The sequence below is a fragment of the Pelophylax lessonae genome (assembly GCF_965119305.1).
Source record: "Pelophylax lessonae genome assembly, chromosome: 9".
In the NCBI taxonomy this organism is placed as follows: domain Eukaryota; kingdom Metazoa; phylum Chordata; class Amphibia; order Anura; family Ranidae; genus Pelophylax; species Pelophylax lessonae.
The window spans coordinates 241,649,844-241,667,413 of NC_138776.1; the positions used below are offsets into that span (position 1 = coordinate 241,649,844).

The following is a 17,570-nucleotide window of genomic DNA, read 5'->3' on the forward strand; positions in this document are numbered from 1 at the left end:
ATCTCTCAAAAAAGAGGCCCTTTTATGGCCCATGCTACCACAACAGGTGATTTTTTTTTCCCTTGTAAAAGCAAAAAAAGAAAGAAAAAAAAATTAAAGATACAGTGTGAATTTTTTTTCAATTTTAATAAAATTAAATTAAAAAGAAATTTAAACTGCCCCTGCTCTTTGGTGCTCATGCGCAATTGCAAACGCACACGTTGGCCCGCTACACGGATGTGTAAACAGCACAAACCGGCATTTTGTTTCCAAACGCGGTCAAGGGCAGGGACAAGGGTGGGGTCAAGGGCATGGTTGAAGGGGCCCCGTCAGGTAGGCTGTACGGGGCCCCATAATTTCTAACAGCAGCCCTGTTTCGATCTCTTTCCCTGTTGTCAAAAGTATAGTAAATACTTCGACATAACCAATCTTTTTTGCCTGTACAGAAATGTATCATCTACTGCTGCTCCTTTTGTTGGGATCCATCTATGCCCAGGAACCAGGTGAGCTAACAATCTAATATATCTGTATTCAAATTTAGTAAGCAAAACGGTAATGTAAAACTTTTATTGCATGCTGACTGTTTGAGGCTCCAGTATAAATTATTAAAGGAAGTTTTTTTTATAAGTGGGAAAGGGCTTGAACCTCTCAGGTTGGGAAAAAGGTGCATGTCTGATATTTAGTACAGTGAGGTGCAATGTCAACCCATTGAATGAGCTGGCTTAAAACTGATGTTTATATATATACCTGTATATATATCTATCTATATATGTATATAGATATCTCTATATATATATATATATATATATATATATATATATATATATATATATATGTATATATATATATATATATATATATATATATATATATATATATGTATATAGATATCTATATATATATATATATATATATATATATATATATATAGATATAGATATATAGATATATCTATATATATCTATAGATATATCTATATATATCTATATCTATATATATATATTTATCTATATAGATCAGGGGTGTCAAATTCAATTTAATCGCGGGCCGCATCAGCATTATGATTGCCCTCAAAAGGGCTGGTTGTATCTGTAAGACTAGATGTCAAGAGCATCCCCTACCCTTACATAAGACGTCAAGAGCCTCTCCACCATCAAAAGTTGAGTCCCCCACCCTCCCTTACATCACAGTGCACCTCCCTTACCTTGTGGTGCTGCTGGAAAGAGGCTGGAGGCATTGCTGGAAAGCAGAAAGTATAAGGTCTGGAGGAGGACTGGTGCTCTCCTGCAGCTACAGGAGAGGTGCGAGGGCCACATAAAATGGCCTGGAGGGCCGGATTCGGCCCGCGGGCCTTGTGTTTGACACCTGTGATATAGATAGATAGATAGATAGACATATATACACTATATTGTCAAATGTATTGGGACGCAATTGTATTTTACACGCACTTAAACTTGAATGGCATTCTAGTCTTAGTCCGTACGGTTCAATATTGAGTTGGCCCACCCTTTGCAGCTATAACAGCTTCAACTCTTCTGGGAAGGCTGTCCACAAGGTCTAGGAGTGTGACTATGAGAATGTTTGACCATTCTTCCAAAAGTGCATTTGTGAGGAGCCAGGCACTGATGTTGGACAAGAAGGCCTGGCTCGCAGTCTCCGCTGTAATTCATCATAAAGGTATTCAATCGAGTTGAGGTCAGCACTCTGTGCAGGCCAGTCACGTTCCTCCCCCCTTAAACTCGCTCATCCATGTCTTTATGGACCTTGCTTTGTGCACTGGTGCGCAGTCATGTTGGAACAGAAAGGGGCCATCCCCAAACTGTTCCTACAAAGTTGGGATAACGTAATTGTCTAAAATGTTTTGGTATGCTGATGTCTTAAGAGTTCCCTTCACTGGAACTAAAGGGCCAAGCTCAACCCCTGAAGAACAACCCCACACCATAATCCCCCTCCACCAAATTATTTGGACCAGTGCACAAAGCAAGGTCCATAAAGACATGAATGAGCGAGTTTGGGGTGGAGAAAGTTGTCTAGCTTATAGTCCTGACCTCAACCCGATAGAACACCTTTGGGATGAATTACAGTGGAGACTGCGAGCCAGACCTTCTCTCTAACATCAGTGCCTGACCTCACAAATGCGCTTCTGGAATAATGGTCAAACATTCCCATAGACACACTCCTAAACCTTGTGGACAGCCTTCCCAGAAGAGTTGAAGCTGTTATAGCTGCAAAGGGTGGGCCAACGCAATATTGAACCCTACGGACTAAGACTATTATGCCATTAAAGTTCATGTGTGTGTAAGGGTGTCCCAATACTTTTGGAGATATATATATATATATATATATATATGTAAAACAAATCCTGTATATAGATGTTTTACAGCATATACAATGCTCAAAAAAAATGACAGGAACACTTTGAAAACATTATGGGGAAAAATATTATGCTGGATATATATACTGATATGGACTGGGTAATGTGTTAGGAAAAAAAGGATGACGCATTGTTTAATGGAAATGAAAATGATCAAACTACAGAGGGCTGAATTCAAAGACACTCCGAAATGAAAGTGAAAAATTGATGCTAGTCCATTTTGTTGAAATTTCATTGCAGCAACTCAAAATGGTAGTCAGTAGTTTGTATGGCCCCCACGTGCTTATATGCATGCCTGACAGCATTGGGGCATGCTACTTTTGAGACGACGGATGGTGTCCTGGGGTATTTCCTCCCAGATCTGGACCAGGGCATCACTGAGCTCCTGAACAGACTGAGGTGCACCCTGGTGGCATCAGATGGACAAAAACATAATGTCCCAGAGGTGTTCTATTGGATTTAGGTCAGGGGAGCGAGGGGACCATTCAAAGGGGTCAACTCCTTCATCCTCCAGGAACTGGCTGCATACTCTCGCCAAATTGTCCTGCACCAGGAGAAACCCAGAACCCACTGCACCAGTGTAGGGACTGACAATGGGTTCAAAGATTTCATCCCAATACCTAATGGCAGTCAGGCTGCCATTGTCTAGCCTGTATGTGCGTCCCTCCATGTATATGCCTCCCCAGATCATCACTGACCCACCACCAAACTGGTCATGCTGAACGATGTTACAGGCAGCATAACGTTCTCCATGACTTCTCCAGACCTTTTAGCATCTGTCACATGTGCTCAGGGTGAACCTACTCTCATCTGTAAAAAGCACAGGGCGTCAGTGGCGGACCTGCCAATTTTGGTGTTCAATGGCAAATGCCAATCAAGCTCCATGGTGCCAAGCAGTGAGCACAGGGCCAACCAGAGGATGTTGAGCCCTCAGGCCACCCTCATGAAGTCTGTTTCTGATTGTTTGCTCAGAAATATTCACAACAGTGGCCTGCTGGAGGTCATTTTGTAGGGCTCTGGCAGTGCTCATCCTGTTCCTCCTTGAACAAAGGAGCAGATACCGGTCCTGCTGATGGGTTAAGGACCTTCTACGTCCCTGTCCAGCTCTCTTAGAGTAACTGCCTGTCTCCTGGAATCTCCTCCATGCTCTGGAGACTGTGCTGGTAGACACAGCAACACTTCTGGCAATGGCACGTATTGATTTGCCATCCTTGAGGAGTTGGACTGCCTGTGCAACCTCTATAGGGTCCAGGTATGGCCTCATGCTACCAGTAGTGACACCGACCCTAGCCAAATGCAAAACTAGTGAAAAACAGTCAGAAAAGAGGAGTAGGGAAAACATTTCAGTGGCTTCCACCTGTAAAACCATTCTGTTTTGTAGGTCATCTCATTTCCCATCCAGTGCCCCTGTTGCTAATTTCATTAACACCATAGCAGCAGAAATTGAATACCAACCCCCCTCTGCTACTTAACTGACCAGATCAATATCCCAGGAGTTTAATTGACTTGATGCTATACTCTGATTAAAAAGTGTTTCTTTAATTTCTTTTTTTGAGCAGTGTAAATAAATAAATATATATATATATATATATATATATATATATATTTTTTTTTACTATATATACAGTATATATATATATATATATATATATATATATATATAGTATATATCACTTTTTCTGAAAAATAATCAGAAATAAATTGTTAACAAGGTTTTCAGCCTTTCCCTACTCTACTAAAAAAAGGAGTATTTTTTTTTTTTTTTTTCATATATACCTTAGTACTTTATATGGAAATATACAGGATTACCAGGGCTGTGAATGTGCAAAGGGATGTGATACCTGCAGTTGTTGCAAGTGACCTACTGAATCTCCTGTTTTTTGTTTTTATTCTCTTTTTTGTTTCTTTATTGGTTGAGGCAGATGGTCTTTTTTTTTTTTTCAACCTAACTATGTAACTATGAAATGTTCTGTATTAACCACTTGCCGACCAGTCACCGGGACTGTACTGCGGCAAAGTGGCTTGATTCCGTCCAGCGACGTAGACCTACGTTGCTGGACTCCTCCCCCTGTAGGTGGCGCTCGCGCGCCGCCTGAGGCGCGCTCCCGCTGTTTTCAGTCACAGCGGGAGTCGGGCCAGGGGAGGAGCGGCGGCGATCGCCGCTGCTCTTCCCCGATCTTCGGGGAATCGAGTCTGGAGATCCGCCCGCTTGTGTAAACAGAGCGGGCGGATCTCCCAAGTGACAAACAGTGACAGATTGCAGGGTTCAGCATAGCTGAACATGCGATCTGTCCCTGTGTCACTCAGTCACCTCCCCCCACACACGTCAGTATGCACCAGACATACATTAACCCCTCCCTCTCCAATAAAATGAACCCCTTCCCTGCCAGTGCCATTTTTACAGTAACAGTGCATATTTATAGCACTGATTACTGCAGTAATGTCACTGGTACCCCCAAAAGTGTCCAAAATGTCAGTCAAGGGTCCGATCTGTCCGCTGCAATGTCGCAGTCCCGCAAAAAAAATCGCAGATCGCCGCCATTACTCGTTAAAAAAAAAAAACACCAAAAATTACAGAAATCTTTCCCTTAGTTAGTAAACGCAATAACTTGCAATAACTTGCGCAAACCAATCAAAATACGCTTATTGTGATTTTTTTTTACCAAACATAGGTAGCAGAAAATAAATTGGCCAAAAATTTAAAAAAATTTTGATTTTTACATTTTTTTGGGGGGAATTTCATATAAAAAAATTTGAAAAATATTGTTATTTTTTCAAAATAAACGCTCTTTTTTTGTTTATAGCGCAAAAAGTAAAAATCGCACAGGTGATCAAATACCACCAAAAGAAAGCTCTGTTTGTGGGGAAAAGAAGGACATAAATTTCGTTTGGGTACGGCGTCGCATGACCGTGCAATTGTCAGTTAAATTCGCACAGCGCCAAATAGCAAAAAGTGGCCTGGACGTAAGACAGCAAAATCCTCCGGTGGTAAAGTGATTAAGGCAGCTGCATTATCGCAATGAATAGTGCTTAGGAGGATCTAATAAAACACAAAAAATTTGAATGAAAGCTATGGGATTTTGAGAAAGTCAGCAGACAGGGAACTGATCTATGATTGGTACTCCCACTGTACACCCCTGTGGTCTTTTGGTACTCATTGCATGTTCCTCCTAGCGGCCCATTAGTCAATGTTTTACCTGCTTGGGTGCTTCCCCAGGGCCAGTGAAAGAAGATTTTCAACTGACTGGGTTCTTCCACCTCAATGGCTTGGTTAATTTCTTTCACATTTTCAGATTTTTTTTTTCTGATATTTTTTATGTATTTTTTTCCCTCTGATCTTTTAACCACTCCTGGACCGGCTGCAGTACATTTAATGTAGTGGGGTGGCCCCCGTACAAGCACAACTACGTATCTGTAAGCCGGAAGCAGATTCTAGGTTGGGGGTGTGCATTAGCACCCCCGTCTGCCTACTTCCCTGTGATTTCACACAGCGGGAGTTTGTCAGCAGATCCTGGCCAATGATTCATGGCTGGGACCTGCTGATCGGATATGTCGAATCACATCCCAGAGCCCTGTGTTGACAAACAACACAGTACTCTATACAGAGGGAACAATTGCTTTGTTTCTTTTCCCTGCAGGGAAAAGAAACAAATCGATCTGTAGTGAAATGCAGGAAATACTACACACCTTAACCCTTGTTAGGCACCAAGTTAAAGAGGAAGTAAACCCTCCTCTGACACTTGTACCTATAGGTAGGCCTAGGATAAGGCTTACCTATAGGTACTGTAAATATCTCCTGAACATGCACTGTTTAGGAGATATTTACCTTACATGCAGCCAGTGATGTCACTGGCGCATGCGCTCTGAAGGAACGGCCGCTGGTGCCGTTTCTTCAGAGCCTTGTGCCGTGACCGTCGGCTCCCGCGCGCGTGCATGCGCGGGAGTGACGTCACCGCGGCTCCGGCCAATCAGATGGCCGGATGCCACGATCCCGGAAGACGGGCGACTGGACATGTCACCCGTCATACAGGCGATGCATACTAGCTCATTATGGGTTGTAGCAAAAAAAAAAAAAAACTTTTTTGACACTTTTGGGGTTACCAGTGACATTTCTACAGTAATCAGTGCGATACATATGCACTGTTACTGTGAAAATACACTGGTAGTGAAGGGGTTAACTTTATTTGAGAGGGAGGGGCTGTGTGTGTCCCTAGGGGCGTGATTCTTACTGTGATTGGCTGTGGCTTGAGCTGTAGGAACACTGATCAACGGTCCTACTTTGTAGAACCGTGTGATCAGTGTTTCTACACCGGGGAGAATGACAGGTGGCTTGTTTACACAAGCCGCCTGACTTTCTCCCTCTCCCCCGACGATTGCCGAGTGACAGGCGGACATCGGGTCCGCCGGTCACACGCACGGGGGGGGGGGGTCCGTGACCGCGCGGGAGCGCGCCTCCGCGGGCGCGCGCTCGCTCCCCAGAGCCTCACAGGCTAGCGATGTAGACCTACGTCGATCTTCCTGTGAGGGGCTGACTGCCGCAGTAAATATACTGTGAGCAGTCGGCAAGCAGTTAATAGCAGCAGCTTATATATATTATATTTTACATTGTCTATGTTTTAGACTATTTATTGAGCTTTCTCTTTTGGAGCGCTGGGTGAGCAGGTTTCCTTTATTCTTCCTGCTCCCATTTCTTAACAGTGTAAATATGCTGTCCCCTCAAAATAACTCAAAGCACAGCCATTATTGTCTAAACCACTGGAAACAAAAGTCAGTACACCCCTAAGTGAAAATGTTCAAATCGGGTCGAAAGTAGCAAGTTTTTGTGTGGCCACCCCTATTTTCCAGCACTGCCCTAACCCTCTTGGGCATGGAGTTCACCAGAGCTTCACAGGTTGCCACTGGAGTCCTCCTCCACTCCTGCGTGAGGACATCACAGAGCTGGTGGATGTTAGAGACTTTGTGCTCCTCCACCTTCCATTAGAGGATGCCCCACAGATGCTCAATAGGGTTTAGGTCTGGAGACATGCTTGGCCAATCCATCAGCTTCTTTAGCAAGGCAGTGGTCATCTTGCAAGTGTGTTTGGGGTCATTATAATGTTGAAATACTGCCTGCGGCCCAGTCTCCGAAGGGAGGGGAATCATGCTTTGCTTTAGTATGTCACAGTACATGTTGGCACTTATGGTTCCCTCAATGATCTGTAGCTCCCCAGTGTCGGCAGCACTCATGCAGCCCCAGACCATGACACTCCCACCACTATGCTTGACTGTAGGCAAGACACACTTGTCTTTGTACTGCTTACCTGGTTACCACCACACACGCTTGACACCTTCTGAACAGAATACGTTTATCTTTGTCTCATCAGACCACAGGACATGGTTCCAGTATTCCATGTCTGCTTGTCTTCAGCAAACTTTTTGCAGGCTTTCTTGTGCATCATCTTTAGAATAGGCTTCCTTCTGGGACGACAGCTGTGCAGACCAATTTGATGCGGTGTGCAGCGTATAGTCTGAGCACTGACAGGCTGACCAGCTCCCCCCCCCCCCCCTCAACCTCTGCAGCAATGCTGGCAGCACTCATACATTTATTTCCCAAAGACAACCTCTGCATATGAAGCTGAGCACGTGCACTAAACTTCTTTGGTTGACCATGGCGATGCCTGTACTGAGTGGAATCTGTCCTGTTAAACCGCTGTATGGTCTTGGCAACCATGCTGCAGCTCAGTTTCAGGGTCTTGGCAATCTTCTTATAGCCTAGGCAATCTTTATGTAGAGCAACAAGTCTTTTTTTTTTAGATCCTCAGAGAGTTCTTTGCCATGAGGTGCCATGTTAAACTTCCATTGACCAGTATGAGAGAGTGAGAGTGATAACAAAATTTAACACACCTGTTCCCCATTCACACCTGAGACCTTGTAACACTAACGAGACACATGACCCTGGGGAGGGAAAATTGCTAATTGGGCCCAATTTAGACATTTTCATTAGGGGTGTACTCACTTTTGTTGCCAGCAGTTTAGACATTAATGGCTGTGTGTTGAGTTATTTTGAGGGGACAGCAAATTTACACTGTTATACAAGCTGTACACTCACTGCTTTACATTGTAGCAAAGTTTCATTTGTTCACTGTTGTCACATGAAAAGATATAATAAAATATTTACAAACGTGAGGGGTGTACTCACTTTTGTGAGATACTGTATGTATATATATATATATATATATACATATATATATATATATATTTTTTTTTTTCCATTTATATCACAAAAAAATTAAAAACCCAGTGGTGATAAAATGCCACCAAAAGAAAGCAGTATTTGTGTGAAAACAATTCTATCATCTTTGTTTAAATACAGCGTTGCATGATTGCGCAATTGCCAGTTAAAGTAGCGCAGTGGCGAATAGTAAAAAATAGCCTGGTCATGAAGGGGGTAAAATCTTTCGGCGCTCAAATGTATCCTGTTCAAAAGAATACTATTGGCGCTTTTCCACTGCATGGAACCGAACGGTTCGGCTCGCTTTTTTGCTTTTCCACTGCTGGTACCGCATGGTACGGTTTTGGAACGGTTCGGTACGGTACGGCGGCGCTTTTCCACTGCATGGAACCGAACGGTACGGCTCTGAAATACAGTACCTACTCGATTGTGGTTCCAAGCGTACCATACCGGTACTAAATTCCACAACCCCTCCCATGCAGCCTGATTGGTCCTCACTACAAGGCAGTGATTGGTCAATAATCATCACTGTCATTGTTTATGCGGCAGTAGAGGCCGTGCAACCACAGAGTATTCCTGCCCACTACTTAGTAATCCTGCCCACTACTTATCAGTACTATAAACAGTGGAAAAGCAAACCATACCGTACCGTACCGAACCGTTCCAACACCGTACCATGCGGTACCAGCAGTGAAAAAGCAAACCGGGCCAAGCAGGGCCGAGTAGAGCCGAGCCAACACTTGCCAAATGTGACATTAGGAATTTTTAAGCGGACTGTTGGGAGCACAAGTAAAGGAACTGTAATGGCAGAGATCTCCAACAGTCTCCTGTAATATGTCCCCAGTTTATGACTGTAATTTGAAGCAAAACTTTTATCCCCAACCACAACAGTAGCATTTTTTCAGTTTCTGAGAGTCTATTCAAACACGTTCACTGTCTCTGACCATCTCCTCTAGCATGCCCATAGTCACTTACCATCTACTCCAGTATGCCTGCAGTTTCTGACAGTTTTCTGCAAGATTAAAAAATATAATTTGTAGTCCTTTGTCAAAGTCAAGGGCTGCACCAGAGGTCATATATATCTAGTAATTTGACTAGTACTATATGTAGCACCCTACAGGTAGGAGCTAGGTAAATGTATAGTGGGCCATGTCTGCCTAACAGCAGGGCTGTGATTTATTTAGATAGGGTGTCAGGACTTCCAGATGTGCCTGCTGAGGGGAGCAGTATCCCCGCTGGCTCCTGTGAGAGGCTTCTCATAGGGCAGTGGAGGAAGCCCAATCAGGGGACACATTCGAGCTTGTAACTACCCCAGAAGGCAGATTATGCTGCAAAGGATTCTGGGAGTGGGTATAAGTTTGGGGAAAGTGCGTGACAGGGTGTCTTTGGCGGGAGCAGAGTCCCAGGAGGGAGAGAACGGCTGTCTCTCCTCCTGTCTGAGGAAGAGGATGTCTCGGGGTGTCGCCTGAGAATCCAGAGAGTGCTGAGCTGAGGGGATCCGGTGTGCCGAGAGCCTGCGGAGCATGAGAGGGGTCCAATCCCGGGAAAGCCTACACAGGTCATGAGTACTGTGGATTGCCCCTGGGGGTCTGCCAGAGTCAGAGGGGACCACTCTGGAAAAGGTTCTGGGATCCAGTGGCAGCTAGCTGAAAGGGGGTACCTAGTTTGAGGACCCTCAAGTACCGGCTCGGCTCTACTCGGCCCTGCTTGGCCCGGTTTGCTTTTCCACATACCATGCGGTGTTGGAACGGTTCGGTACGGTACGGTATGGTTTGCTTTTCCACTAAACTAGTACTAAAGTTAAGTGGGTGGGATAACAACGGGGTGGGTGGGATTCTCTGACCAATCAGTGGCTAGTAGTGACTGCATGCAAAGGATTGTGGGATATGGTACCGGGTATGGTACCTCTTGGAACCACAATCGAGTAGGTACTGTTTTTGAGAGCCGTACCGTTCGGTTCCATGCAGTGGAAAAGCGCCGCTGTACCGTACCGAACCGTTCCTACACCATACTATGCGGTACCAGCAGTGGAAAAGCACAAAAGCGAGCCGAACCGTTCGGTTCCATGCAGTGGAAAAGTGCCTTAATTCTACAATTCCCAGTCCTGGGTCTTCTGGACTTATTGTCGAGGATCCAGCACTTCTATCAAGCTACAGTGTGTTGTCAGTGTTAGTAGGCGTTGGCTGGCGTCAAGGAGCGCCAACGGGTATTTTTCCAGGATGAAGTCCCAAGTGTAATTAGTTAAGCCTAAAGGAGTATCCCACTCATTCCCTTCTCCCATCCCCCTTTTCTACAATAAAAACCACAAAACCAAGATGCCAGAGTCGTCCATGTCTCAGTCTACACACCCAGGGCCCGCAGCTCACATGGGCTGGAGAGGTAACCGGTAACAATGGCAGACCCACATCAGGCCACAGGACTGGAAAACCTGCTACATATAGTATGTCATTAACTTCACTTTCCTCCTTTAAGCACTTGACCTCCAGAAGGTTTTACCCCCTTTGTGATCAGGGCATTTTTTGCTATCCAGCACTGCACTACTGTAACTGGCAATTGCTTGGTCATGCAACGCTGTAACCCAAATCAAATGTGCGATGAACTTATCTGGGTCTTGAGTTATTTTTTTTTACCAAAGAAATGTATAAATCAGTTTTTTATAATTTAGCCTGTGTGAAGGTTATACTGTAGAGTCTAAAACTATGAGATGTCTATTTGAAAACTGATCAATCCTGATGTACTGATGGCCATTTCATTTCTTGAGGCCCTAAAATGCCAGGACAGTACATATGTCCCCAAATGACCAATTTTTTGAAAGTAGACAGTTCAAGGTATTTAGTAAAAGGCATGTTGTAATTTGTTGTCAGACTTTTTTGGAAAATGAACAAATTAAATAAAATTAGTTTGTCTTCTAATGTTTTTACATACTGTTACCAATGCAGTACAGCATCATCATATAACTGGCGTTGTGGTGATCAGGGATACTGACTGGTGACAGTATGTAAACAAAAAATGAATGATTACATTTTTCAAACATGTTTTTTTTTCCCTTTTTTTCCCTGTTTCTTTTACATACTGTCATCAGAATATATCAGTGTTACCATAGTGACACTGTAATACTTTGAGGGGGGATCATGAATTTTTTTTTTTACACTGTGATTGCTTATAGCAGTGATGATCACTGTTATAAGCAATAGTTAACTGTCATGAATGGCTTTCCATTCATGCAGCTTGCTTACTGTTGACATGCTGTGATTGGCTGCAACTAATCACATGGAACAGGGTGTCAGGTACCATGTGATAGTCATGGGCTAATCATACCATAGTAAGCAAACAATCATGAATGGAAACCATTCCGGACTGTTTTGTTTACACTCTAATTATGTGATCACTATGATTGGTCATAGCAAAGACATGGTATCCCACCCATTCACAGTGGTCGGGTACCATAATCTGCTGTGTCCCAGGGGGGGTGCATAAGTGCACATGTACATTGCAACGTACAGGTACGTTGTCTAGCCTAGCTGTGCCACCCACCTGTAGTAAAAGTACTGTGGGCAGGGGGCTAGTGGTTAAATATCCCATTTTAGTAAAAATATTTAATGTTTAAAAAGCACACTTTTGATTAAATGGAGCTTAGCTTGGGGTGTATCTCTAGTCTTGCCTCCAGCAGGCACTGTAATGTTAAACATTTAGACCTTCCTGTAAAGCATCTCAACATTTCCCAAATGTATTTTTTTAAGATAATTTCTCTCAAGATGATTCAATGTCTCAAGATGACTCGATGTCTCAAGATGACTCAATGTCTCAAGATGACTCAATGTGTCCAGATGATTTGATGTCTCAAGACGACTCAATGTCTCAAGATGAAAAAGAGGATCCAAGTGGCCAAGAAAATTACTCTGACATGCCTGATGCCCTGAAGACAACCCATTTAAATGACTGCCTTTTGGGGAAATGCCACAATGTCTCTATAGAAATAAATAAAAGATTTGGTGATGTTTGTCCAGACAAAAGTACCTGTCACTATCAAGCTTTCAACTGCCTTACAACCTTTGCGTGGGCTCAGGTTAGTGAAAATCTTAAAGATAATTTTTTTCCCCTCAATTTTCATTAAACACAAGAATATGAAATAGATAGGTGGGAGGATGAAATGGGATACAAGAAGGCAGACAGGATGGGCAGCAAAATAAAAATAGAGACCAGTCTGCAACATTTTACAACCCAGACTAAAAGTCACTAATGGCCCGTTCTCACTGCCGCGACTTGAAAAGTAGTTCCTGCACTACTTTTGGGCCGACTTCAGTGTGACTTCCTTCTATAATGAGGGACAAGTCTCACTGAAAGCCGCGAACAAGTAAACACTACAGAGTCGTGCTAGAAGTAGCGCGACTCTGTAGCCGCAGCAGTGGAAACCGAGCCAAAGTATCTTTTATGACTAGGTTCAATTAAGCCTTGGCTTCTTGTATGTAAATTCTACAAGTCTTTGAAGAATCACCACGCTCTTTTAGAGCATTCTTGAGAAAGTTTTCTGATAGTATGGCTAAAATATTTTCTTACCTACATTTTTCCACTATATTCTCTCTTCTCATTAGTGACCATGGGTCTGAATTACTGTTTATCCCAAAGTAGGTTGGAAAGCAGTTTTGTGGCTGGGAGATATAAATGGTCAAGGAGTGGAGAGTAGGAGCAGCTCTTCAATCTTGACTTTAAACTTCAAATTGGAATGTCTCTATAAAACACGACTTTATAAATAGTAATGTGTGAATCTGCCTGGGTTCAATTCACCAAGGTTTCAACAAATCTTGCTCGAAATTTGGCAAACCGAAACTTAGAGATGATTCCCTTTGAAGGTCAAACGTTGCTAAATTCTGGCAATTTTTAGGGCTAAAAAGCAAATTATTGTCAATAAAGGCATGCAAAGCTTGACACTGCCTTGGGAAACATGTACCAATGTATTGTTTACAATGCCATATTGCAGGGAGAGTGTCTTTTCATGCAACTTAGAGGGCAACAATGAAAATTCACCAAATCTTTAAGCACTTGCTTACTGGGCACTTGTACCCCTTTCCTGCCAAGGCCAATTTTTAGCTTTCAGTGCTTTCTCACACTTCAGAAGATAGAAATTAGCTAGTAATTTGATGTGGCTCTCCTTTTTTCTGCAGATGCAAACCTAAACTGTCATTTCTATCAAGCTCTCATTAAGAATTAAGAGACCACAGATGATATAGCAGTGTAAATTGGCCAGCAGCAAGACAATTATGAAGGCAAGGCTAGGGCCAAATTTACAAGAGACAAAAAGTACAGGCTGGGGTTTTTCTATAAGAATTAGGATATCGTGAGGAAACAGCAGTGTAATATTGGTCAGGAGTAGGGCAGTTTAAATGAGATAATATAAATTTTAGGCATACGAGATAATATAAATTTTAGGCATACATCAGTTAGGCCTATTATTCCTATGGGAAAGTGGAGTGCATTGGATGTGAGTCATATTATGTAAGGTATTTTAGTTGCACAGTGTTCCTGCACTGAGCTTTCTTTCCTTTCAAACCATGCAGAGGTGTGCTGCAAACAAGAAGCAACTTGAACAGACAGTCAGGAGCACGTGAATACTCAGCTTGAAGTACCCCAAAATTGCTCAGCTTGAAGTACCCCAAGCTGTATCGAAAAAACACACCAAAGAAATACAAACCCTAAAATACCATCCTTAAAACATACACATTTTTTTCCTAAAGGAAGCCTTGCACAAAAACAATTTGGTATGAGCAGTGACTGCTGACCTCAAATCGTCTACATAATAAAATGAAAGACAAAAAAGGAAGGGGAAGGGGTTAATTGGTGAGGGAGCTAGCACTCTGAATTAAAGAACAGTTTCTTAACTGACACTACATTCTCCCTATGAGGGCTATTAGCTTTCCCTGCAACAGCTTCCAATTCACTATGGCTGCTCTGTGCTCCCCTTTAATAGTGCTTTATCCAAAAGTCCCTTTATTGGCCCTCCCAAGCCTGCTGGCCATAGTGCAGTGCATTATGGTTTAAAAAGAACGCCCCTAAGTGAATCCCAAACCCACAGAATTTACCTCAAACCCATGGAATATAAACATGAACCTCATCCCTTTTTTTTGTAAGGTGGTAACAAAAGTTGATAAGGAGGTATCAAAAAAAGTTGATAGAATAACAAAGATGTAACTTAAAGGAATCTGACCCTTTTGCTTCAAAATTTGGAGTTATATTCCTCTTAGGAAAGGTCAATGAAACTACAATTTTTGTTTATTGAATTACAATACATTTTTACTTTGGTCCTTCAAACATGTGTTGACAAATTTGTCCCTTCATAGCCCTAAACATCATGCTGAGGTCACATGTTATGGAGGGTGTCACTTCATAGCCCTAAACATCATGCTGAGGTCACATGTTATGGAGGGTGTCGCTTCATAGCCCTAAACATCATGCTGAGGTCACATTTTATGGAGGGACCCTATACATGTATTTGTCACCCCTCAGAAGTATGTGGACACCTGACCATCACCCATATATGAGCCCCTCTCTTTGCGGCTACAACAGTCTTCACTTTTCTGGGCAGGTTTTCCACAACATATGGGGTGTGGCTTTAGGGATTTGTGCCCATTCTTGAAAAAGAATATTGTGAGGTCAGTAATGATGTTGGATGAGATGATCTGTCTCTCCATCAGCAGTCCAATTCTTCACAAAAATGTTTAATATGTAATATGGTTGATTTCAAGGTTCTGTGCAGCACCCTCAAGTTTCTCTACGCCAACCTAGCCAAACCATATCACCATGTCGTTATGGAGCTGGCTTAGTGCACAGAGGCACAGTAATGTTGGAATTATTGTTACAAAGTTGAAAGTAGGGCTGAACGATAGTCGATGTGATATCGACTATCGTTCTGCGGGCGTGGGCGACATTCATATCGCCGAAGACATGATATTGTGCAGGCAGCCGACACAAACGAGTTTCCCCTTGCTTTCGGCTGTGATCGGAACTCCGCCCCTCCAGCCCGATGCAATCCAGCCCTCCCAGCTCTGCCTCTAGTCTCCAGCCGACCATTACTCCGCCCTGCTCCGCCTATTGTCTCTCCTGTCTGCATCGGGGGCGCGCACGGGGGCGGGATCAGGCTGTAATGTGTTGTAAATAGAGTCAATGAGCGGAGCAGGGCGGAGTAATGGTCGGCTGGAGACTAGAGGCAGAGCTGGGATCACAGCCGAAAGCAAGGGGAAACTCGTCTCCAGTGAGGGAGGGGGAGCGCTGTGTCAGGTGTAGTACCGGTGATGAGAGGACGGTGACGGGGATCCTCCGGTGTCCGCTATGGAGTTCGCAGAGCTGATCAAAACCCCCCGGGTGGACAAGGTGGTCCTGTACCGACCCTTCCTCCCGCCAGTGGGCGGGACCCTGTGCCTGACGGGTCACCATCTGATCCTGAGCTCCAGACAGGACAACAGTGAGGAGCTGTGGCATCTCCACTCATGTTGGGCTGTGTTCTAACTTCTTCTACCTCCTATCACCACTGTGAGTCCCGACTCTGCCTAATCCACACTGTCAGTGTCTTCTGCATTCCACCCAGAGAAATATCGCGATATATATCGTTGAAAACCAAATATCGCAATGTACTTTTTTCCCCAATATCGTGCAGCCCTAGTTGAAAGGACACAATGGTCTGGATTGTAATTGTATGCTGTAGTACCCTTCACTGGAAACATCTGAACTTAAAGTGTTACTAAACCCAGGACCCTGCATTCACTATATCTGGTCTCCCACAGTACACAGAACATGGACATGCAATTATTTTATTAAATATAAACTGCTAAATACCTTTCCTCATTAGAAGTTAGAGCAGTCTTGTGACTTCTTTCAGTGTCCAGCCAAGCACTCGTTAAAGCTTGTAGGAGGAGTTTTCTGACTGTCCTATGAGACTGCAAGATCGGTGACCCTCTGTCTAGACAGTGCTGATTGGCCCTGTGCTGATTAGATGCACCCTCCCAAAAAAAAAAATCCTCTCTAGCAATACACACCAAACTGAGCATGTTCAGCCTGTCTCCATAGACTCTTCTGTGCTCAGGAAATTATTAGGTGACAGTGGAAGGAGGGGAGAATCAGAGAAGCCAGGATCAAACAGCCTTTTTTACGCAATGTGGAGGATTAACCCCTTAGGTCCCACAGTGAGTATAACAAGCATGCTTTACTGCATATACAGACTGATTTTACTATAGTAGGTTTAGTAACACTGTAATAATTTAACCACTTAAGCCCCGGAAGATTTTACCCCCTTTCTGACCAGGGGGTATTTTGCGATTCGGCACTGCGTGACTTTAACGGACAATTGCACGGTCGTGCGACGCTGTACCTAAACTAATTTGACGTCCTTTTTTTCCCACAAACAGAGCTTTCTTTTGGTGGTATTTGATCACCTGTGCGATTTTTTGATAATGCGCTATTATCAAAAAAAGAGCAAAAATTTTTGCAAAAAATAACAATATTTTTCACATTTTTTTATATGAAATTCCCCCCAAAAAATGTAAAAATCAATTTTTTTTTAAATTTTTGGCCAATTTGTTTACTGCTACCTATGTTTGGTAAAAAAAAAATCAAAATATGCGTATTTTGATTGGTTTGCGCAAAAGTTATTGCGTTTACTAACTAAGGAAAAGATTTCTGTCATTTTTGGTGCTTTTTTTTTCAAACGAGTAATGGCGGTGATCTGCGTTTTTTTTTTGCGGGACTGCGACATTGCGGCGGACAGATCGGACCCTTGACTGACATTTTTGACACTTTTGGGGGTACCAGTGACCTTACTACAGTAATCAGTGCTATACATATGCACTGTTACTGTAAAAATGACACTGGCAGGGAAGGGGTTAACTTTATTAGAGATGCAGTGACTATGTGTGTCCCTAGGGGCGTGATTCTAACTGTGATTGGATGTGGCTGTGTGTAACAGCACAGATCAACGGTCCTACATAGCAGGACTGTTAGATCAGTGCTTTTACACAG

General features: G+C 43.3%; 1 protein-coding gene across 1 annotated transcript in view; it reads left to right on the forward strand.

Annotated features, from left to right (window-relative positions):
- Nucleotides 1-427: 427 nt before the first annotated feature.
- The window catches only part of LOC309562520 (uncharacterized protein), a gene marked incomplete at its 5' end in the record, with an annotated part of 31,395 nt that continues 14,252 nt past the window's right edge, over nucleotides 428-17,570 (forward strand). The window contains 2 exons of the mRNA XM_082266761.1: nucleotides 428-482; nucleotides 12,305-12,630. Coding sequence (XP_082122887.1) covers nucleotides 428-482; nucleotides 12,305-12,630 — 381 coding nt within the window. The remainder of the gene's footprint in view (nucleotides 483-12,304; nucleotides 12,631-17,570) is intronic.